Consider the following 25,143-nt stretch of genomic DNA (forward strand, 5'->3'; position numbering starts at 1 on the left):
AAGCTGCTCTCTTGTAAATATGTATATAAACTGTAAATTCTCAACTGTTCAATTGGATAATGTAAATTTACTATATAGTTACCAACCATTGACAGTAATCTTTGTTACAAACATTGACGCCGAGCATTATACCCTTTCCCCCTGACTGTTATACTGTAAATAATTTTATGAACTTTATAATTTCCTATGAGTGCGTCAATTATTCTTCAGAGCACCACTGCTGAACTCTGCTATAATTACCCAGTAATTTTAAGCATTGGTGCCGACTTCTTATTCTTTAAACTTATATTGTTTAACCATCACCATTGTACAAGAGTTTCTCGTACTTAATTTTCCCACTGTAATGTGTATTAATTTGTGCATGTTAAATACTAATCAGGTACCTGAATTTTGCCTTGAGGAGGTAATTTGACTGATGATGCCCTCAATGAAGGGTGAAACATGTCTCAAGCGGAATTAATAATAAATTCCTGAATGAAAAATTTATATGTATTGCATAGGTGACAAAATAAACCATTTAGCATCCTAAATACAGCCAAGGGTATGTTACATTTTTGCTCTAATAGTACGTAAATATTCCTTAAAGCATCACTATCGACAACATTTTCATACTTTTCTTTCTTTATCCTTCTTCTCAGATTAAAGCCGGGAGTTTATAGATTATATTTCTGTTAGTAGGCTTCATGTTAGGAGGAAAATTGTCCAGCTATTAAATGTTAATTCGCCGGGCTGAGTGGCTCAGACAGTTAAGGCGCTGGCCTTCTGACCCCAACTTGGCAGGTTCGATCCTGGCTCAGTCCGGTGGTATTTGAAGGTGCTCAAATACATCAGCCTTGTGTCGGTAGATTTATTGGCACATAAAAGAACTCCTTTGGGACTAAATTCCGGCACCTCGGCGTCTCCAAAAACCGTAAAAGAGTAGTTAGTGGGACGTAAAACAAAAAACATTATTATTATTATTATTATTATTATTATTATTATTATTATTATTATTATTAAATGTTAATTCATTGCATCATATGTGTAAGGAATATCTTTCTGTTAGTAGGCTTCATGTTAAGAGGAAAATTGTCCAGCTATTAAATGTTAATTCATTGCATCATGTGTAAGGAATGTGCCGATATTTTTATTGACAAGTGTCTTAATGTGATGATACAATGTTTTTAAATGAGGAAAAAAGACAAATCCAACCGTAAGAGTTCAGGCAGGAATGCTAAAGCTAAAAAAGTAATTCATAAATGAAAAATCAAGCCATTTCACACCAGTCCATTTCACTTCTTGTTTATATGTCTAATTTCAGTCTTTGAATAATAACCTTTTAAATAATTCTTCATTCATTTATCCAGAATTGCTTTAGCAACTTCGAAGTTAATATCTCAATAACACTTTCTTTCTAGACGTAATTTATTTATCCATTTCCGTATATACATTTCCATTGATATTTGAATTTAGCGCGATTTGTTCAGGTCAAGAAGTAAGTATAAATAACCACCTAATCGATACTTTATTAATGCCTCAGGCAAAATTGAATAAAATTAAAACTTACAGGACATGTTTCGACCACTTAGTGGTCCTCTTCAGCTGTATAAATAAAGAACTGAAAAGAAAAACATTGACAATAAGCACAAATAAAAGTTCTTTGGAGACTCCTTTGATAAAAATGGAGGTCGTCAGAATAGGTCATCTTGCCTTTCGTTCTTGTTTGGAAAAGATGTTTATTCTGCGCTGTCTAGAGGGTCTGTCTTTGAGCGCGACCTGGTGAAGTAACGATGTGATACAGTTTGACAGTTCATGGAAAGCTCTGGAGAGAAGGGAAGTAGAGTTTCATCGTCATCTAAAATAACATGTGAGGGAGGAGGGAGATTGGGCTGTGCTTCTGCAATGTGTTTGATTATATCTCTTGTTTGTCTAGTCTGTTTCATGTCTACCCATTCTAAGTATTTGCTAATATTCTCATATAAGATGTTTTTATGCTCGTTTTCGTTGAGATTCTCTTCACCGTTTTCCAATTTATCAAGAACGATGTGGATGTTTTCCAGGTTGTTCATAAGATTACCTTTATTAATCATACAGATAATTTGAAGGTCCTGTTTTATATTGGTGAATTTGTGGTTGGACTCTTTCATATGGGATCCCATGGCAGAGAATCTTTTGTATCTTTCAGCATTGACGTGTTCTTGATATCTAATTGAGAAGTTCCTTCCAGATTGTCCCACGTAAGTTTTTTTACATTGAGCACAAGTCAGCTTATAAATACCCGATTCCTGGAATTCGTCATCTTTAAGTTTATTAGCTTTATTATGACTAAAGAACCTATGTTTCGTGTTGTTTGTAGAGAAGGCTACCTTGGTATTGTGTTTCTTGAATAAGTTGGTGATTTCGTAAATCTTCGGGTTATTAAAGGTGAATTTTACATATCCTTTTTCTTTTTCTGAATGCTGTTTAAGTTTAATTTGTTGTTGGTATTTGCATTTAGTGATGATTTTATTGATGAATTTCAAACTGAAACCATTATGTAGAGCCTGTTGACGAATGAAAGAAAGTTCCTTTTTTCTGTCTGTTTCTGTTAGCGGAATTTCAAAGGCTCTGTTCACGAAACTATAATAAGCTGATTTCTTTTGCGAGATGGGATGTAAAGAATCACTTTTGATTGTAGTCGGGGTAAAAGTGGGTTTCCTGTATATTTTAAATTGGAAATGGTTGTCTTTACGAATTGTTTGGATATCCAGAAAATTGAGTATGCCTTTCTCTTCTTCTTCAGCTGTAAATTTTATGTTCGGGTCTAAATTATTCAAAGTATTAAGGATATTGTGACTATCATTTATTTCCTTGTTAATTATGGCATAGGTATCATCAACATATCGAAGCCAGAGATCGAGTCCTTTAATGTGACCTACTATCTGAGTGTGTTCCAAAAAGTCGAGGTAAATGTCACTAGGAGCGCCACCATCAAATTGTGTCCCATTTTAGCAAGGCGAAATCCGTAAGTGTCGCGTATTATCTCTACTGTATTTGGTATGATCCAGAGACCCGGGCTACAAGCAGAGCCTCATGGGCATCCTCGATCTACGTTTCTTGTCACAGTTGTGCCGCAAATGGTCAGGTGCACTTTTCTATTTGTGAAGTAATTTTGCATTAGACTATAAATGTTTTTTGGACAACCCTTCCCTTTCAGCTGATGCAACACTTTACGCCACCATGCAAAGTTGAACGCACCGGAGATATCTAATGATACTAGTAGCCTGAATTCTTTGCAATCATAGATAGATTTAATCCATTGTGTCACCTTATGTACGGCATCATCTTGTACCGTACCCAAGGGTGAATACCCTCTACGACGATGCCTCCATTCCTGTATGAACATCCGACTAACTCAGGGTTGGGCAGAGTGTGGGTTGGTTGTCGGTTGGGTCAGGATAAAAGTCGAAGTTCTGCACTAAAATATCAGTCAATGACAGGAAATGGAGGTATAACACGAATGAGAATCATAGGGGGTAAAATGGATTTATTGATAAATATCCCCGATCATATTACAAGAAAACAATTAAAATCAAGGAATAATAATATGTCAAAATGAACTCAAAAATATAGAAAATAAATTGAAGTTAAAACGTTACTTGAATGATAAGACAAAATTTGAAATAAAAAATCAAGTTCAACAAAGACCACTTATATACATCAAAACTGAGCTGCTTCTTATAGTCCATTGCTTATATTGTATGGCAACAAGTGTACGCAAACACTGACATGTGGTATTTCCGTATGGAGTTACACACTATCGCATCACAACGATACGGTTTCCAAAGTTAAGTTAAAACGAGAGTCGCCAAAATGCTACCGTTAAATAAAAGTTACATTATAAAGAAAAGTTACAACGAAAAAGAAAATAAGACGCAATGGGACGCCATGTAAGTTATGCAAAATACTAGGGGCATATCCTATACTATATTTACAACAATTCAAATAATCAAACTAAACACATCTATATACATCGGATATCGAGTAAAATCTTAAATGCGACACAATTCTAATGTGAATCCCGGTTCACTGCAAAAGATCTAGACAGAACTAGATAAACCACCAATACTTCAGCACTCGGGCTGTTCCCTTTTAAAATGAGACAAGGTATACCACCACATATAACAAGGTAAAACATCATCCTGTAAGGGAAAAACATATAAATAACCCTTGATATCATGAAGAAAGCAATGGGCAACATTGCCTCCTTCTGCTGCATTTGAGCGCTCAACAGCGTGGTCATCCATCATGTACTTCCGAGTAGATTACGAGCTGAAAAGAAATGTTGAACTCAACACTATGCTAAAGTTTGGATTCTGTCTCCCGAGGCTGTCTCAAGGAAATATCGTCTCATTCGCGCCTACTAATAAACACAAGGCCAGTAATCAGCTTGCCATGAGATAACGTCTTTCGCCGGCTACACGGAAACTCACGTATATTCATTCCTTCTTAGCATGCTTTTACCATTGAATAACATCAGACTCAATAGTCTGGAATTAATACTGTCCATTCTGATCACAATATACACTCAGAAGACACTTGGCAGGCACACACATCTGCACAATATTCTTTCTCTTGTCAGGCATACCATCAGCCTGCACCAATACATTATAATTCAGCATGCAATCTTTATCTCATATTTCTCATAAATCCCATTGGCCTTCCACATTATGAGACTCATTTCGTGTCCTTTGCAGACCATCAGGCAAAACAGAGTCCAACTTAACTTCAAAGATCTTATTCTAACGACGACGTTCTGCAGCTCCTTCAGTCAGCTTCCGTAAAATCAAGCATCATGCAGAATAGCTATACCTGTCTCTCTGAATAACCGAAATAAAATGAAATAATACGTATTTAATGTTGTATTAAGATGAACCTGTCAATCTAGCCCTTCTAGCATATATATAAGGAAAACTCTGAATATCCTACACTAAGTAACATGCATAAATGAACAACAACTAATCCTATCAATCCCTCATTTTCCCAATCATCTAATCATAAAGCAAAATGAAAATAAAATAAACATGCATTATTCTCGTATCTCAATCTATGATAGTAACAAAATTAAACAAACACATGCCGTCAGGCTTACTTTACATGAAATTAAAAATCCTATCTACACTGCCCTAGTACCTTAACATAATTTACATATCATGCCATAAATAACACATGCGTCTTAACTGAATTTCACATGACGACTCTCGGGATACCAGGATAGCAGCTTACATCCCCGCTGATTGAGGGATTTACACCATGTTAATCACAGCATTAGCATGTGGGAATGCACTTCCTTCTTCTGCATGCATAGCCATCATCTTGCTGGAAAACAATTCACTGGAACACAGAAGACTTTGGTTGACAATATTCTCGCTGCTCAATGCTACGAGCCGAAAAACCCTTTCTCTTTACAAGATCAGCTAAACACACTGATACATTTATAATAAACACTTCACTTAAAGGGTGGGAATACAGTTTTAAGAGCAGCACACGGTTCGCTACGAAAGTTCCTCGCGAAACGTGTCCGTCGCGAAGTAGTGAAACAATAGCACGTCTCCTCTACACTTGCTACACAGCGGTCAATTAACACCGTCTTTAAATATTAGAAGTAAACTCTGCCAGAATATACTTTTCCATTTACTCAGGAACAGTAATTTCTTCCAACTGCACAATTTAAAATATTATTTAGAACCAGTTACTGTTACTGGAATAACACTACGTTAATCACGATCACCAATCAGAGTTTGTGCTTCCGCACTATCCAAGCATTTAACACAGAGTGAAACTCTCCAGAGCTTGGGTTACTGAGGAGGCTTCGGTGACGCCATTTGAATACTGGGGTTCCCATGTGTCTGAACCAACCACCAATCAGAAAATGCGTCGTATATGATGACACAATATTAATTGTGATATATTTACAAAACACCGCTCAAACACTAGCAAATCTCTTCCACCAATTTTATATTACATTTCCAATTATATCTGACTTCTGAATCTGTGGAAAACCGATAAACGACAGAAACTGACTTTAGCAACCGAGCACATTGGTCATTCTGGAATTAAGATTTGGCGCAGTTTAGCCTCCATGTTTGCCAAATCCTGAAGTTCCCATTGGCTGAAATATCTTGCTTGGTCAGCATCTAATACACGTGTCGATCCTTGCCAACGCTTGGTTACGCCACCCTTTCTCACGGTCACATGGAAATATGAAGCAATGTCCAGCGACTTACTGTCTTGCTCAACATCTGGTATCAACTATCTTGGAATACGATACTTTAACATATTAGACTGTAACTTGTATGAATAAAATTTACATATTGGGTCAAATAATATTCTAATTATTATTATGAGCTGGCAGGATACGGCTCAATCTGTAGATTTTGATGGCATAAACCCAAATTGATTTTCATGTTAACTGTTCTTTATCGCGAAGTTAAACATCACTCTATTAATTATAAGTTTCACTGAGACTTTTCCTAACACAGGGAGTAAGCTTATTGGGCGTAAACAATTGGCTGTATATTTATTTTACTTTCCGTGTTTAGGGATCACTTATTGTGGCCTCTTTCCAACAGTCTGGAAAATCACAGAGTTCTAAACATTTATTAATAATAATAATAATAATAATAATAATAATAATAATAATAATAATAATAATAATAATAATAATAATGTTATTTGTTTTACGTCCCCCTAACTACTTTTTTACGGTTTTCGGAGACGCCGAGGTGCCGGAATTTAGTCCCGCAGGAGTTCTTTTACGTGCCAGTAAATCTACCGACACAAGGCTGACGTATTTGAACACTTTCAAATACCACCGGACTGAGCCAGGATCGAACCTGCCAAGTTGGGGTCAGAAGGCCAGCGCCTTAACCATCTGAGCCACTCAGCCCGACTAAACATTTATTTAACAGTTTCACGAACATATCAAGAACAGGCACTATGAATATGCTTCACAATATTTGCAGACATGGCATCAATTCGTGGGGTTCTCTTATCATCTAACTTTGAGATCATATGATTAACTTCTTTCATGCTAAAAGGCTTTTCATCTTCTGTTTCTGGTGCAAGCATGATTTCCTTTCGAAGGGCAGTCTGCCTTTCATTATCAGCTTGTCTCTAGGAAAAAATGTCTGTACTAGAGTATTTGCAGTTTCTAATGGTGGTGATGTGAATCCAATGCCAGTGTCAATACTATGCAGAGTAGTGTTGAGGTTACCTAGTTTTTGGCATACTTTATAAATTTCCTCCCAAGGATTTCTGGTTGATTCCGAGGAGCAGAACTGTTTCCAGCTATTTAATTCAATTTGCATAGTTGTCTTTCTATATAGTTCTCAGGTATGTTTACACGAGGCTTCATATGCGAGCTTGAGAGTATTACATGTGCATCTTTTGCATCTTCTCTGAGCTGCTAAAAAGCTCCTTTGGAGTGCTGTACGTTTAGGTGTCCATCAGCAGGTCTTTGGGGGGTTGTGTGACTGTTTAGGAAGGTGGGAGTTGCACAAATTTACAATATATTGTGTGACATCTTATGTAAAAATGTTTAACTCTTGTGCAGTTGAGATAGCCTCCAATTTCTCAATTGAATTTTGGAGAACTCGTTTGGCAGATAATTCAAAATGGAGCCAGTTCACATTTTGAATTTTGTATTTACTTGTATGATACATGTTTGAAGAAATAACAGGAGGACTTCTTGTATCACTAATTTCAGTTTTAATTAGCCCATGATCAGTCGTTGGGTTTTTGTTAATCCAATCAGAAACAAATGGAAACAGCCTAGCACTGCAGGTGGTGATATCAATAAAGCTCTCAGAGTTACCACGGCGATAGGTTGGCGTAGTACCATCATTTAGTATACGAAGACGATGTGTACAACAAAAATCATAGAACTTCTTTCCCTTTTCATCTAAAATGGGGCTCCCCTATACTGGGTGTTTTGCATTTACATCCCTTAGTAACAGGAACTGACTTCCATTTAGCGACTTACAGATGAGATCCAATTTACACAGAGCATTGTCAAAGTCGCAATCTGGATCGAGGTATACATTACACACATATAGGGTTGTACTCTGCCAACTCACACACACTACAACACAGTCATAGCAACAGAACTATACCAACTTCAAAACATTGTAGCTATTGCAGATGCTCTGTGCTCCGACGGATCAGCAGAATGAATGTTCATATTTGTGCCCAGTCCCTTAACAGCATTATTTCGAGTGTATGATTCTTAAATGCACAGAAGTTTGATGTGCTGTGTATCTGATAGATTTCCAGTGTCAATAAATAATTCTTATGTAGGAATATGAGACCTGTGTAAGTTACACTGATATACTGTTATTTTAGCCATAATTAATCTTAGATTTTGTTATGGAGTTTTCGTGGATCACAGAGGTGAAAGAAGGTATGGGCATGAATGGGCCTATCTACTACAATCAAAAGATTAATTAAAGTTTTAAAAATCAAAGTTATATTTCTTTTCTCCTTTTTTTTTCTTTTTTTTCTTTTTTCAACTGCAAACAATTAACAAACAAGTCGCTCAGTGATGGAACAAGATTTCAGGAATGGTAGTTTAAATACAAAATAGGAGAACTCAAACAAAATTTGTCAATTAATTTTGTGAGCTTGAGGCTCCCCAATTTTTCACAATGTTACTTGAGCACCCTTGCTCCATACAGTCAAGGAGACAGGTCTCCCACTTTCATTTACAGAGTTTGCTAACACTTCTACAAAATGGAAAGAATGTCAATGCTCTATGAACGCCTAGGAGACTATGCTCCCAAAACTTATACCTCTACTGCATTCTTATGGCAACCTACAACAACCAGAGCATATTTGCTCACTACAATTTACACTTTCAGGCCTCGAGACACAACCAACATTTTAATACAAACAGAATTCACTGACTTAAACTCTGAATTGTCTAACCACTTAACATAAGGCATTTCTACAGGAGTATCAAATACTCATTCTACCAGGCCTTGTTGGTTTTGTGTTGCCCTTCGAGGCATGGTCAAAAGATGAAAGTTGTGGTTGTGGTTCAAACCATTCTTATGTCGATCTTCAAATACCATCATGAGACCGCATTATGGGGGCATCTAGGCATCTTCAAAACAAGGGAAAAAATCAGATGTTCATTTGTAAGAGAATGGACAGTGAAATCCAAGAAATGGTTAAAGCTTGTAAATCTTGCTTGCTTAGTAAGCCCACCTTGTCTACTAAGCTAGGACTATTGTCATTGCACCAGGCATCTCACCCCATGGAACGTTTATACATAGGCTATGTCGGACCCTTCCCTCAATCAAAGGGGAATGGGAATAAATTCATTCTTGTATGTGTATGTGGCTTCACTAGATTTTCGTGGTTATTTCTGAATAAGCTGGCCTCTGCTCAGTCTACAATTTCTTGCCTTAATACTGTCTTTGGTTCTTTTGGTCCCTGTCAATATATTGTTTTTGATAATAAGGATTTCACATCTAACTTATTCGGAAAAATTCTGTTTCAACCTGTCCATTTCACATGTAACAACTTCTGCTTATTACCCTCAATCATCTCTGGCTGAGCGGGTCAATTGTATTCTTCGATCGGCGTTGATAGCTTTTCACCATGAAGATCATTCCAGGTGGGATACTTCGTTGCATTGGTTATCTTTTGCTTTAAATTCAGCTGTTCATTAGTCACACAAGTTCACCCCTGCCTCTCTCATGTTTAAATTTGTTCCCAACGTGCCGCTGTCTAATCTTTGGTCACTCAATGACATATTACCTGAGACAATAGATCCTGATAATATCAGAGACCTATGGAAGAAGGCAAGAAGTAATCTTAAAGCATCTCATGAAAAGGTTAGATAGAGAGATATGATCGTGGACGGAGGCCCACCAATTTAAAGGTTGGAGATCAAGTTATGGTTAAGAATTTTGTTCCTGCAGGCAAGCTTGCCCCCAGATTTAATGGGCCATGTATTATTTTGGACTTTTTAACTCCTGTCACTCTTCTTGTCAGCCACCCAGCCACTGAAAGAATGTTTAGGGTGCATATCTCTCAAATTAAGCTCGTATAAATTTCTTGATTTGCTATATAGGCCACTAAATCATGGCAGTTAAAAAAGGTTATATCTCTTTTTTTTTAAAGTCTTGAATGTAAAAAATTCATTAGGTAAAGGACAATGTCAAATGTGGAGGCGTTCTGCCCCACTAATAAATCTAGTGTTTCACCTCTCATTGTTCTACCTATGTACAAATCTTCCCCTCTAATAAGGCTTTTGTTCCATTCTGCCATTACCTTATCCCCCGCCTCCAACACCAAGCCTGCAATCACACACTCATCCTCTATGCAGTCCGCCTTATCCGAATCGTAGAAATGCACTGTTCTTACTCTCTACAAAACAATCTCTGTCGCCAGATAAATTCCAGAAGTCGTAGAAGTCTGGGGCATAAGTTTCAAGTTTGATGGCAAGATCAGCTGTCGCCGCTGATACCACTGCATTCACCTGGTTTCACAGTTCATCTTTGGTGGTTGGCATTGGGTTACAGCGCCGCACCTGTCGTTTCTCCATATCACACACTTTTTTGATTCCGGTGATCGGGCGGACCAGGGCAACAGTCCAGCATCCTGTGACAAGGCGGCACGTGTTCGTGCAGCAACATGTGGACGCGCATTGTCCTGCTGAAATATGGCGTCTGGGGTATCGTGCAGAAAGGGTATGGCTACAGGTCGCAGGATCTCATTCACGTACGTCAAACTAGTCACAGTGACCTGGACACGCACCAACTGTGATTTGTGGTTGTACCCAATAGCACCCCACACATAAGGCCTTGTGTTAGTGCTGTATGTCTTGTGCGAATGCAGTCAAAGTGATGCCTCTCCCCCTGTCTGCAGGGGAACCAAACTGCAGCCATCATTTTGAAACAAACAAAACCTGGATTCGTCCAAAAATACTATCTACTGCCATTCCTGTCCCCAGTGAAATCGTTCCATACACCATTGCAGTTTAGCATGTAAATTAGTCAAAGGTAGGCGGAGAAGTGGACGACGCACTGGTAACCCAGACCATAATAAATGGTGGCAGACTGTTGCTCCTGATAGTATACGATGTGTTACACAGTACAAATATTGCACCAGAGCCGAGGAGGACGTAGATCTCTCCTGCAATGCCATTCAGATGAGATGTCTATCTTCTCGGGGGGGGGGGGGGGGGTCTTGGTGGTGCGACCAGACCCATCTCGTCGTGTTCTACGGCCTTCTGTGAACCATTCTGTACACACCCGTTGCACTGCCGACACACTTCGTCCCACACAAGCAGCAATTTCCCAGATGGATGCATCACGTTCTCACATGCCAATAATGCGCCCACTTTTAAACTCGTTCATCTAACGGTACGGTTCTCACAGAAGTCTGTGAGGCATCCTGCACATTTGCTCAAGTCACATTGATCCATTACCTTTGGTCTATAGCAACAATGAGAGCCGCAGGCACATTTTACCAGTCAGTGGTGATGCGCCGAGATATCGATGTGGACCTTGAACCTGAGGGCCGACATGGTTCAAATGTTAATCATTTCTTCAGAACATACTAATACACATATCCCGTGAATATGAACTTTCTATCTCTAGTCTTTCAAAGTGTTCTGTTTTTTATCAACATAAAGGAACAGTTATAGAAATGAATTCAAACCAAACAGAGTAATTATGAATCAAGAGATGGATTACTATACATGAAGACACAGGAGTGTTTCAACATCATGAACACCAAGGGATTATGGAGGAAATCTCATCAGAGGAGGAGGAAAAGATAGAAGAACCTCTCACTTCAAATGAGAGTAGGGACATGTGTAAAATGTGGGAAACCATGCAAAATTTTGTAGAAAAACATCACCCCATTAAGGCAGTAGAAGTCAGAGCGATGCATCTGTTTAATGACAATGCAATGCTGCAATACAAAGAAATCCTCAAAAACAGGCAAAAGCAACAGTCATTGGGCAGACTGTTAAAGTGGCATGAAAAGGAAAAGATTTCAGTGAGCCAACACATAGCAGTGATTCCGTTAGTTATATTACAAATCATACTACACAGAAACCCTTCCTCTCTTCTCATGCCTTTTGTCTCCCTCACACCAATCAATATTATGTTTTAAGGTAAAGCGCAAGTTAATTTGTTTACTGTATGTCCTTTTACTTTATATTTTTTTTTGATCATTTTATATCAATACTCATTTTTGAGATGTGGAAAGAAACATCTGGGTTTCAACGATTAATTACGCTCTTATACTCGATACACAGCAGTAATCCCATCTATCGAAGAAAAAAATGGCAGCAGAATACACAAAGCACATCACAACAAACAATGGTCAATGTAATGCTATTGTTGATCAATTTTACGATCTTTCTATATCGGAGGCCTTCACATTTGGTTTTCTTCCGACTCTGTGATATTAGAGCATCTAATGTAAAGTGAGTCATCCTTTCTTTCATGTTTCCCTCTTGTGTTATTCAAGCGATCGTTCCTTCATGACTTTTCTCATTCTTATGATCATCTTCACAATTTAGTCACCAATATTATTATAGTCAGTAAGGTAAAACTGAATAAGACATAAATAATTGGAAATTGTATTATCTATAACTTTTGTTATATAGTACTTTTCGATATGACCAATAAGATAGGTAATTAAAAATTGAATTTTTGGCACCTTCCCCTAAACTACAACTTCAAACAGAGTGAATAAAATTATTTATAGCATAGATTGTAGTTTCTTATTCCCCGACTTTACATAAAATTCTGTTCACTCATTTTCTCATACCTCGGCACTGATATGGACTTAGCAACAAAAATCCAAATTCATGAATATCTGTTATAGCTGGTACGGTAAAAATGTAATAGACATAAATGATAGTAAATTTAATAATATGTAAATTTAGTTATGTAGTATTTTTCAATAGGGCCAATAATAACAAATGTGTAAAATAATGTCAATTGAGGAGTTGGCTAATACAACTCCCGTTAGCCCTCCGATAGTGAAGAGGAAAACAAACCCTAATACTCAAAGGAAGGCTGGGCTATAAGTTAATTGGGTTCCGTGAAGTGTAGCTAATCAACTAAAAATTTTAATTCCTGTAGGGACCGCAATGATTATAGTGGCGGATGTGAAATACGCCCGTGTGTCTACGTCTATTCCTACAGTAAATATATGGTGTGCCCATACGACGAATCCGAGAAGACCAATTGCTATTATTGCGTAAATTATTCCTAAAGTACCAAATGCTTCCTTTTTCCCTCCCTTCCTCTACACTACAATTTCACTCAGCGTGAATAAAATTATTCATGGCCTAGATTGTAACGACTTATTCTCTGATGTTATATACCGATTTTCATTAAATTCTCTTGAGCCTTTTTCTCGAGATGAGCGTACAGACAGACAGACAGACAGACAGACAGACAGACAGACAGACAGACAGACAGACAGACAGACAGACAGACAGACAGAAATTATGGAAAATTAAAATGTACATTTCGCCTTGTTACCGTGGTCACGACCGGTACGGAAATATCATTTTTAAATTCTGTGCAATGCACAGACAAAACTCTTAAAGTATGAAGGCTTTTACGGCCGGTGTCAATATAATAAAAATCTTCCGGGCTGTTATGCCGTGGTCCACCCCTCTCGCTTCTCTCAGACGTTTCGACTACTGCTGCGGTAGTCATCTTCTGTGGCGTCGTGTAGATACGCTCTCCTGTATCCCGCTGGCGACTGCGAAAGTTGTTTGGGAAGCAGCTGTATTTATATGTAAGTGTGTGGCCTCCAATTGGTTCGCGCTGTGCAATCCGACATCTGATTGACTATCTGAAAGCACGACCTCCGATTGGGTCGCGCCGAGCAGCCTGACGTTTGGTTGGCTATCTGAGCACACGACCTGTGATTGGTTCTAGCCGGGCATGGATTCTGACTGGGTTGCTCCGAGAAGTCTGTCTTCTGATTGGATCTCTGAGTGCACGACCTCCGATTGGGTCGTGCCGAGCAATGGATCCTCTGGTTGGTTGACTGTAATGTCCCTGATCTTAGTAAACTTCGGCCGTACGTTATATAAAGGGGTGTACCAGGCCTTGCTGAGTTTCAGTCCTTCCTCCTTTCTATTAAAGTTATCCGGATGTTTATGTATTTCGATTGCTTCCCTGTAGAGACGGGCGTGAAAGTGGGATGTTGTGGCCAGTATGTCAGTATCCTCATATTTTATGTATATTGAGATAAATTAAAATTAGTCAGAATTGTCTCCAAATATCTCCTAAAATCTCTAGAAAAGTCACTATAATTATCACTGAAATTCTGTCACTAAATTACTAAGAAAGACTCCATATCTAGCGACTAGTCTCTAGACTCTCTAGAATCGACTTGACTGATGTTAATTTACAATAATGAAGTTTTATTATGATCCACTTATTCAATACATTATAATGTTGTCACATTTAAAATATCTTCATTAATTAAAAAGTTATATGTGGGACATGTTTCGCTACCTTACAGAGCATCATCAGCCAAACATGAGATTAATCACTTGCAATAGACTGACGTGAACAAACACGACCATAGCACACGAGAACGAGAGATTGACAATTGATATATGCGTCGCAATATACAGGTTTCAATAAACATTGCACATTCGCGCACATTTCTCGCATTAATAAACATCGATATTTCGTTTGAAAGTGGCCAATGAGCAAAGGACTTCCAGCCAATGGCGTAAAGAAGCTGAAATGGCAGGATTTGAAAAATGTTTGAAGTTCACCAAAAAATAAGCTAAAATCGGGAGAAATAATAGAATAATTGGGAGGCGGGAAGAACTGTCGAAAATCGGGAGTCTCCCGCCTAAATCGGGAAAGTTGGCAGGTATGTATTTATGTAGGAAATAATAGATGGGAGACAACTGGAAAGGCCCAGAAAGAGGTGGACGGATACAGTGAAGGAGAGTATAGAGAAGAGAGTAGTAAAACTGGAAGAAATATTGGAGGAAGGAAGGGAGTGGTGGAGAGATAGAAAACTGTGGAAGTCCTTGATTCACAACCTAACTAAGAGGACTGGAAACGGGGAATTAAGTCAGTGGATCTCCACCCTCTTTCAGCAGCTCTGTCAAAATTCCATCCTCTCCATGCAGACTGTTGATTCTTAGTCTACTCCTCTAGAGTGATTGCAGGTATCTCTTCTTTATCACCCCTCTTCATCAGCTCATTGTATTCCACTGGTTCTGATGGTTCCTAACTATTCTGAAGTTCAGAGTAGTACTCCATTTATCTCTTTAGAATCCCATCTTCAGACATCACATTCTGATTAATATTTAAAAAATGTAGATGTAATTTTTCAAGTTTCTGGCCAGTCTTTCATTTTTTTAATAATTGGCTTTACGTTGGACCAACACAAATAGGTCTTATGGCGATGGTGGGATAGGAAACGCCTAGGAGTGGGAAGGAAACAGCCATGGCCTTAAGTTACAGCCTCAGAATTAGCCTGGTATGAAAATAAGAAACCGTGGAAAACCATTTTCAGGGCTGCCGACAGTGAGGTTCAAACCCATTATCTCCCGGATGCTGCGCGCCCATAACCGGATGGCCAACTCGCCCAGTAGTCATTTTTTCATAGGTACAAGGGGAGAAATTTAATGACAGAGTACAGAAGCTACCTTGGTTTCATAGTTACAATCAACAATAATTTTTCAGGAAGGATGTAACTTTGCATTTCTTGGTTTTCAAGCCAACTTTCCTGATCACCTGAGAAAGATAATTTGATTTTTGAATAATTGCAAATAAATAGTAGCAATTCAAAGGAAGATGGATACATTTGCATAAAACTATTTGTAACGGACAGTTCAAGGTCAAGTTTAGAATCAGCAAACCAAATCAATTTGCCAGTATGTCCTTGTGATGAATAATGTAGTCATGGGTAGGTTGCTTAGGAGATTATGAACGGTCAATTTTAGAGGGAACAAAAGAGAAAGAAACTATCATTACACCTGCTATTTAATGATTTCAAGGAAAGTCTGCTCAAAAAGGCTTACAGAAATTTCCTCATAATGAGAATATTCCTTTTTACAAATGGCTTTATGTCACACCAACACAGATAGGTGTTAACCCGATGATGGGACAAGAAAGAGCAAGGAGGGGGACAGAAGCGGTCGTGGCCATATTTAAGGCACAACCACAGCATTAGCCTGGTGTGAAAATTGGAAACCATGGAAAACCATCTTCAGGCCTGCCGACAGTGGGGTTCGAACCCACTATCTCCCGAATGAAAGCTCACAGCTGTGGACCCCTAACCACATGCCCAACTTGCTTAGTCATAATGAGAATACAGGAAATGTGTATATGCATATAAATATCAAAACCTATAACTCACCTTAAAATTAATATAGCGTAAATCCAGACGTGATAAGTCTGAACCAGCCAGATTCACACCCTGGAACCTCAGTTCAGCAGTGTATGGTGTGAGAATAAGAGCTTTCACCACGTCACGTCTCGTAAGAGGTACATTGTCACATGGACGCTGATTTGACTGAATGAGAGTTTCTAATTGGGGTACTAGCGACTCTATACCGAAAAATCTGGCTTCCTCCAAAACGCCTGGAAAAGAGTATGAACAAATATGGTATTACTTCAGGATCCACTTTTCTCCCAGAATCAAAGGATAATTCCTCTTCCTTAATCAGAAGTAAAGTCTTAATATTAAATTATTTTTACATGAAAGTTTTGTGTTTGATATACTTTGCTTTTTATTTTTTTCCCTAGTCAGCAAATAAACTCATTTACTTACATTTTTTCTTTGGTGTTGATTATACCATTATCTGGAGGAGATATGTAGATGATACATTTGTGGTGTGAACAGAAGGTTCTTAAAAGTATCCTTCAATTATATTCACCACAAGGATGGAGTTGAATGGGATTCTACTCTTCTTGTATTGCATGCCTACCTACTCAAATAACTATCTCCAGGCAGAGTCTAACATACTTAATGGACAAAATCAGTATTCTGTTCTCACAACAGTCACTAGAACAGTGGAATTAATTTGCAAGTTATCAACCACACAGTAGATGGACACACTAAAAGATATATTCAAGGATAACGGTTTCAAAAGTTTTATAAAGGTATGCACCCCGTAAGTAGGAATAAGGAACCATAAGGAAGACGTAAAAGAACTAAATCCAAACCAAACCAAACCCCATGGCACAACAGCCACGAAGGGCCATGCCTCCAAGCGACCACTGCTCAGCCTGAAGGCCTGCAGATTACAAGGCGTCATGTGGCCAACACGACAGATCCTCTCGGACGTTATTCTTGGCTTTCTAGACTGGGGCCGCTATCTCACTAGCAGATAGCTCCTCAACTGTAATCACGTAGGCTGAGTGGAACTCAAACCAGCCCTCAGATGCAGGTAAAAATCTCTGACCTGGTAGGGAATCGAACCCGGGGCTTGCGGGTAAGAGGCAGGCACGCTATCCCTACACCACGGGGCTGGCTACATAAAAGAACTGTCTACCTTATTTCCATTCAAAACATACCATACCGATTTGCTAAGGTCCTCAGCAAGCTGAACATAAAAGCAATTTTTGACACTATCTAAAATATTGGTCAATGATTGGGTTCAAATAAGGAGAAATTATCTCTCATTGCTATATCCTGGGCTGCATGAAAATCACTGTATATTCTTTAAGGTGTAATTTGGGAAAATGTACTGCTCCACTAGGACTAGCATCAAGAAGCTTGAAATGAATATCACCCTCAGCCAGCCAGACTAATTGGCAATAGATGAAATTGAGTCTATGTTATATTCTATGAAGTTCAAGTTGTTACTTACTTAAAGAATAATCGCTTCAATTTAGCAACATGAAGAATATGGTGGATACATGCAAACACACTAATAATTTTCACTAGGGCATTATCACTCAACAAAGCAATACCTGGTTTGCAAACATTTAAGAAGGAAGTTTTCTTCCGAGTCTTTCACTGTTTCCATTTCTTCCCATTGGAAGTTGGTCTCATATGAGCACTCTGTGTGAGAGGAGAGATTCGCTAATTATAATGGTAATATCTTATGTCTCTTATAATGCATGAAAACCTTGCAAGTATATACAGGGTTATTCAGCTAAGTTGTCCACATCAAATATCTTCTGATCTGTTAAAAATATAGACATTTTATTTTCAAATTCTTAAATTGTATTCAGAGGTTCATAAAACACTGTCCAATTTATATCCATCATGTACAAAATTGCCAAGAAACTGGTAGCAACTGTTTCTTTAAATGGGATTGTACTGATTTCACACAATAGAACAGCTAAGAATCGAGCAACAAGGTTAATGATGTACTGATTTTGCAATTCTGATGAGTACTTTTGGAGATATTAAAGGGTTAGACATTAGACAGAAAGCGATGTGCCATTCCCCGTGATGCAGAGGGCATGCTGCGTGACTTGTGCCTTGTTGATAAACACACATACAGTACCTCGCCCATAACTCAAGTGGGCCCGGAGAAACAAAATTTTGATGTACAGTATTTCTGAGTTACAAAACTTCTGTTTCATTGATGTTGAATAAGAAAAAGACAAGGTAACACAGTGAAATTGTAATACTTCAAAGTGCTTTACTATTCTTTTCATGAATGCACACTTCATGAAATAAAAATCAATAACCTCAAAATTCAATGTATGACATGGTCATTGGAAAGAATGGATGCCAAAATTAACTGTGAAAGTTAATTTTGGGCTCTTTGGTCCTCCTTAACCCTTTCCGGGTCACAGCAGTTATGACACAAAATGTTGCGTGTCGAACTTCTGAGTGTCATAATTTTGCTTCTCTATGTTATTGAGCAATGATTCAAAAACATACGATATCAGCCATCTACTGGCTACATTACTGAAACTTGCGCTTGATCGTATCCTCATGAGAAGTTCTGTAAACTTAGTTTTTGTATGTGAATGTCTACGGCTTTTGGGAATCAACTGCTAGCTGATGAACATAACCACCCACAGTTGTATTAAAGTAGAATTAGATAGTGAGAAGGTATTCAAAATGTTGACGAATGATGTGAGGATTCTCATTTTTCCCATAAGGATGAAGAAGTTTATAAAGACTTCCTTCCAGAAAATACCATAATCGAGGGTGAAGGAATAAATGACAGCGACTAAGAAGAGAGGCATGAAACCTGTATCATGCATATTTTGTTGAAAATAATTATCCAGGAACTCCTCTCTCAGCCAGAGATCAAAATGAACTGATGTAATTGTGAAAGGACTGTGTTGAATTTTAGCAATTACACTGAGGGTCATGTACACAAACATACCATAGAAGTATGAGAATACTGGACTAGTGATCCATTCATCCACACTCCTATATTTTCTCAGCCTACGCTTTGAAATTATTATTAATAAACTACAGTCCTTTTATTTCAATGGTAACAGTTCCCTACTGCAAAATGACAAAATCATCCCACAAGGAAAAACCAAAGGACCATATATTAGTGCAAAGACTGAAAATCTATGTCCACCACCACATTTTGTAAAATACCACTCACAAAAAAACATGATTAATCATGAAGATTGTGTGATTTTTCCACTTTTTTCATGTATGACAGCCATTTTTAAAAACATAATGTATTATGTGCCTTTACATTAATGGGGGTTTATTTATGTATGCAAAAACCTAAATAGTGGGATATACCAGTGCTTCAAAAACCCAACCCTCAAAGGATTAAAGCAAACATGTAAGATCAATGTACCATCGCACCAGTCAGGGGTCGAGGTGGCAATAAATTACTGCTGGTATGCTATTATACACCAATGTTTACACAAAATGATTCAGGTATTTTTATTTTTATGAGTGCTGCTTATTCTCCACTTTTTCAACCACTTCCATCGCACAGCAAACTGTACAGTAACTAAAAATGTGGTTAAGTGCATGGTATTTTATCTTTCTCTGCTTGTGTTAAACCATCTTGCTTGGTTTATTCGTTCATGCATTGTTTTTCAGGAACATATAAACCAGATGATATAGATGGCCAAGCAGCATCAATTTTTGGTAATGAGAGAGCCTCTCATAGTGCACTGGCACTGCCGGTGGTTCGAAGTAGCCTACGCAGTGGCCTCCACGGAATGCACTAGCCATCCATCTTGGTGGGTGTGCTATGTACCAACTGATGAGCCCAACTTAGCACATGGGGGCGAAACTGTGGCAACCAGGAATGAGTTAGCTGGAAAATTTATAATGCCCAATAACTGACCATTTATATTGGTACATATAAACCAAGCGAGATAGTTTGTGCATGGGAGAGACAAATACTTTCAATGTATTACCTCGTCCCTTACCGATCAATGTCAATGAAACAAAAGTTTGCTGGACTGAGTGGCTCAGACAGTTGAGGCGCTGGCCTTTTGACCCCAACCTGGCAGGTTCGATCTCGGCTCAGTCCGGTGGTATTTGAAGGTGCTCGAATACATCAGCCTTGTGTCGGTAGATTTACTGGCACGTGAAATAAATCCAGCGGGACTAAATTCTGGCACCTCGGTGTCTCCAAAATACATAAAAAGTAGTTAGTGGGATGTAAAGCAAATAACATTATTATTAAATAAAATTTTACCATTTGCTGTACATCATACTGCTGTTTGTCCAAGACCGCTTGAGATATGGGTGAGATACGTGTGTTTATCAACAAGGCATGAGTCACGCAACATGCCCTCTACATCACAAGTGACACACTGTTTCTGTCTAATATCTACATATGTGAAACCCTTAAATATCCCCTCAAAAGTACTTGTCGGATTTGCAAAACAAGCACATTACTGAACTTGTCGTTCAATTCTTAGTTGTTCTATTGGATGAAATTAGTATAGTCCCATTAAAAAAAAAGCTGCTATTGGTTTCTCAGTAATTACATTTGTGATGGTGATGAATTGGAGAGTACTTTAAGAACCCCTTAATACAATTTGGAATTTTAAAACAGAATGTCTATATCGTTAATGGATAAGAAGATTATTAAGATGGACAACTTAGCTGAATAACCATGTATAAGTGCTCCCTATGTTTAGTTTCATTTTCCTGACTGACATTTTAACTAGCCAATTCTTGTTTCCATTCTTTCTGCTCTTTCACATATCATATCAATCTCAATTTCTTTCTTTTCTGTTTTTAGTTCCCTGCCCTTCATTGCTCTTGATTTTGTTTTTGTATCTCTTTTGAGTGTTATGATTTTGTTATTTTCTACAGCTGACACTGAGGTTCCGATCATTCGAGTTAGGTATAATGAAGCATGCACTTCAGTGGTATGGACAATGTGATAATTGCAAGGAAATACTTCAACCTCAGAGTGGAAGGAAATAGACAAATGAGAAGACCAAGGAAACGCTGGATAGGGACAGTGAAACTGGAGATGGAGGAAAAGGAATTCACTTGGGACGATGTCCAAGAACAAAAAAAATGTATGAAGGTAGGAAGAAGTGGAAAGTGCTTGTACACCAAACCACCAAAGCTAGAGTTAGTAAATGATGATCTTGTTATTTTCTATGTGGATTTAACTATTTGTCTAACCAATTGCCAGGAAAGCATCAGACTGTTGTGGAATATGGTAAATTAAAACAACTCTCAAGCCATGCATAGAAAGAAACTAATTTCAAAAGGAATACAAACAGGATAGAAACAATGACATGTCAGTGTGGGGAAAAGCGAGAAACTGAAAGAATAGAAGGAAAAGGACATTCTTCATCACATCTTCAAATAGATTAGCTCTTTCCTCATCAACTCCAGTTCTTCTATATCCACTTCTCAGCTTCCAATGAGCTTGTTTCTGCTTTCCAGCTTCTTCAGGAGGATGGGCTTTAACACTCACTGAGGCGCCATCTCGACAGATTTTTAGCTGGTATAACTCTTTGAAGCAGATCATTTTTCTGAGACCTCCTTGGAAATAAATATGTAACTTTGCCAGAGAGTAGCTATCATCCAATCAGAGTCAGCAGATATAGTATATAATAATGCAGTAAAGACCAATCAGAAATGAGTAATGAAAACCAGGCATCAGGTATAAGTACTGGAAATGGGCAGCATCTAGATTTGGAAATGTGTATTTGTTACCGATAAATAGAGTTTTAAATTCCAATGTCGAAAGTCCTTCCTAAGTTTGTTTTACCTTTACCACTCTTATCTGTTCTCCTTCCTGGTGCTTCAGAACAATGCTCGACCAGTAAATTAAATTTGAAGCCACCTCTGACTTAAATACATGCACTGCTGCCTACAGTTATTCCTTTATCATTTTTTAAATTTTTAAAAGATCCTCTAAATAGATGACACAAAAGAAGCCTTGATCTTGGAACTTGCTTTGAATAAATCTGCCTTATGACAGTATTTTATATGTTTCCACCAGAATTTTAAAATGAACTAAAGGGATATATTTGCCAAAGAAAACCTACAGAAGCATACCTTCAGGGTTAACATTACTGTCAAATATAAGTTGACCATTCCGAAGGTAATTCAAGACAGGCTCAAAATAGGTTGGACTTCTATCAATAAGATATGCTCCATTCTTGTCGACGTTGCTTGGAGTCATAATAAAACCATTCTCACCTTCTGCAAACATCCTACAAACACACAAAAAACAAAACAAAATAAGGCCTACATAAAATATGGTTATGTTTCAAAAATAAGTGTTTTCGTTAAGACTTGTATATATAAAACAAATTGATATACCGTACAATAAAAAGCAAGAAAGCTTATAATTTTACATCAGGCCAGTCCACATTTTGTACGCCGGGCATGCATTTCATGTGAGCCAGTGTGCTGAGACACCACCAATTTGCTTATGGTCATCTGGCAACACAGGTAGAGTCATAGTGAGAATAACTTCACTGAATGCCTTATCTGCATCCAGATAAGTGCTTCAAGGTATACAACACTCAACAAGAGCTTTGAGGAACCACCTCCTAAAAACTCACAAATTCAGGGTATTATTTGTGTAGAGTGTGACTAACTTCTATGATTTATTTTACTAGTATTCCCACCTTCTGAAGAACAAAGACACAAAATGAAACCAAAACACAATTAGTAGCTTTGTGCACATATACTTCATAATAGTGGACTAAAGTGTACTTCAAATTAATCAGTCAGATTATACCATGGAGTGTCCTCTGTGCCATTCTTTGACATAAGTGTAATAGACTGATACAACTTGAAAACAATATTCTTTAACCCATGGGTAAATAATGCAATATTGAACTCGAATTATTATTATTATTATTATTATTATTATTATTATTATTATTATTATTTGTGAGGTTATGTCATGAAACATGTGCTGTATATATATTTATGAATTTAGTTAATGTAAGAACCTGTAATTAATAGTATACAATTTATTATTACCTGTATATACGAAGTATAATCCACAGTAACATTGTGCAACACATTGTAATATCCAGAATAACACTAGGTATGACTAGAACTATGCATTCTTTATTCTTTATTATTATTATTATTATTATTATTATTATTATTATTATTATTATTATTATTATTATTTTTCTCCAGATCACAGTAACCAAATACCCAATTGATCCATTTAATGAGAAAAATAACAATGTTCATCCTAAGCCACCAAATTCCACCATCAGAAATTGACAACACAAATTCGTAATAAAATTAATAATACAAACGGAAATAATAATAATAGTAATAAACCCCAAACGTACTCCTTGGACATGCCATGAAGTCCGTTGGATACTCCGGACACTTGACCGACAAAGTTTGGGTCAACACAGTAGTCATCCTCCGTACTTTCATGCCACGTCCATCGTCTCCCTTAAATATATCTATTGCCACTCCAAATTATGTACTAGAACTATGTAGAACCTTCCTTACAATTGTAACTATGTATTAGGCATTCTAGAATTTACGAGAAAAGGTGTCTGATAACATCCTTCTAGAAGCCTGGCTAGGCAACCTATATTAAGAGACAGTCTCTATGGTGGAGTTGAGTTACTGTTTAACAGGAGTTGTTTTTGTCAATATGGGTTGTGTGTATGCCGACATGCTAATGTGGCAGACAGCAGTCAACTGTTTCAAGATGGCAGTCGTAGTCTTAATTTTTTGTAGTAGTGTTTTGTTTGTGATGGCAGTTGATTAGGTTATGTTTAATGTGTAACTTGTAAATAATTGTAAATAAAATCTATGTACGCAAGTGACAGCATTTTGTGTGCGTCTTTGTGAATACATCATTGATGACCGTGACAGGATGTTAGAATTTACGAGTAAATACAAGTGTAAGTGCAAAATAGATCAAAATGCAAGCGATACTAGAAAATATGTCCATACAACAACTCAAGGACGAACTCACCAAGAGAAATCTTCCGACAAACAGCAAGAAGAAATCACTGCAGACGTGGTTACGGGAAGATCTCTTAGAAAAAGGCGAAGATCCTGAAAAGTTTTTCGAGGTCGACAAAGATTCGGAGTTGTCATCAGAAGAAGAGGTAAATATAACAAAAATGTATTCTAAATTAACGAACATGATACAGACACTCAATTCCACCTTAAAAGACAACATTTTGAAAGTAAACGACAAAATCTCAGATGTTAATTCATGAGTTAATTCCAACTTAATGGATCAAATTTCGAAAGTAAATGAAAAACTTTCAGTCAAAATTTCAGACGTCAATTCTGCTCTAACAGAATGCAGATCAAATTTCAAAAGTAAATGACAAAATTTCACACGAAATTTCTCAAGCTAATGCAGTTACAACAGGACAAATAGCACAAGTGTACACACAGGTTTAGAAAGTAGAACAGCGCCTAGAATCGAAAATTTCAACCACAGATGACAAAATTTCATCCCAAATTAGCGACGTCACCAATCGATTAACGCAGCAGATATTGGACATCAGGCCAAAACTGGGACAGTTTGAACAGATCAATAGTAGGGTAAGCCAGTTGGCAGAGATATCTCGAACCTCAAGAAGGTGGAAATTCAGGTTTCTGGCATAAAGCAACAGGTTGAGGGGAGAATTTCTACCGTCGAGGGAAATTGTGGAAGCTGTATTTCTGCTGCTGAAGGAAGATAAGAAAACCGGATTTCGACCATCAAGGGAGATGTGCAGAGTATAAGAGGAAGCATCC

The 25,143-nt window shown here is 37.7% G+C and overlaps 1 protein-coding gene across 2 annotated transcripts in view; it reads right to left on the reverse strand.

Moving 5' to 3' along the window:
* The window catches only part of LOC136877386 (BTB/POZ domain-containing protein KCTD9), a 105,554-nt gene that overhangs the window by 35,696 nt on the left and 44,715 nt on the right, over positions 1-25,143 (reverse strand). For both annotated transcript variants that reach the window (XM_067151382.2, XM_067151384.2), the window contains 2 exons: positions 22,456-22,613; positions 16,393-16,616 (listed from right to left, as the gene is read on the reverse strand). In XM_067151382.2, coding sequence (XP_067007483.1) covers positions 16,393-16,616; positions 22,456-22,613 — 382 coding nt within the window. The remainder of the gene's footprint in view (positions 1-16,392; positions 16,617-22,455; positions 22,614-25,143) is intronic.

The sequence above is a fragment of the Anabrus simplex genome, chromosome 7 (assembly GCF_040414725.1).
Source record: "Anabrus simplex isolate iqAnaSimp1 chromosome 7, ASM4041472v1, whole genome shotgun sequence".
Classification (NCBI taxonomy): domain Eukaryota; kingdom Metazoa; phylum Arthropoda; class Insecta; order Orthoptera; family Tettigoniidae; genus Anabrus; species Anabrus simplex.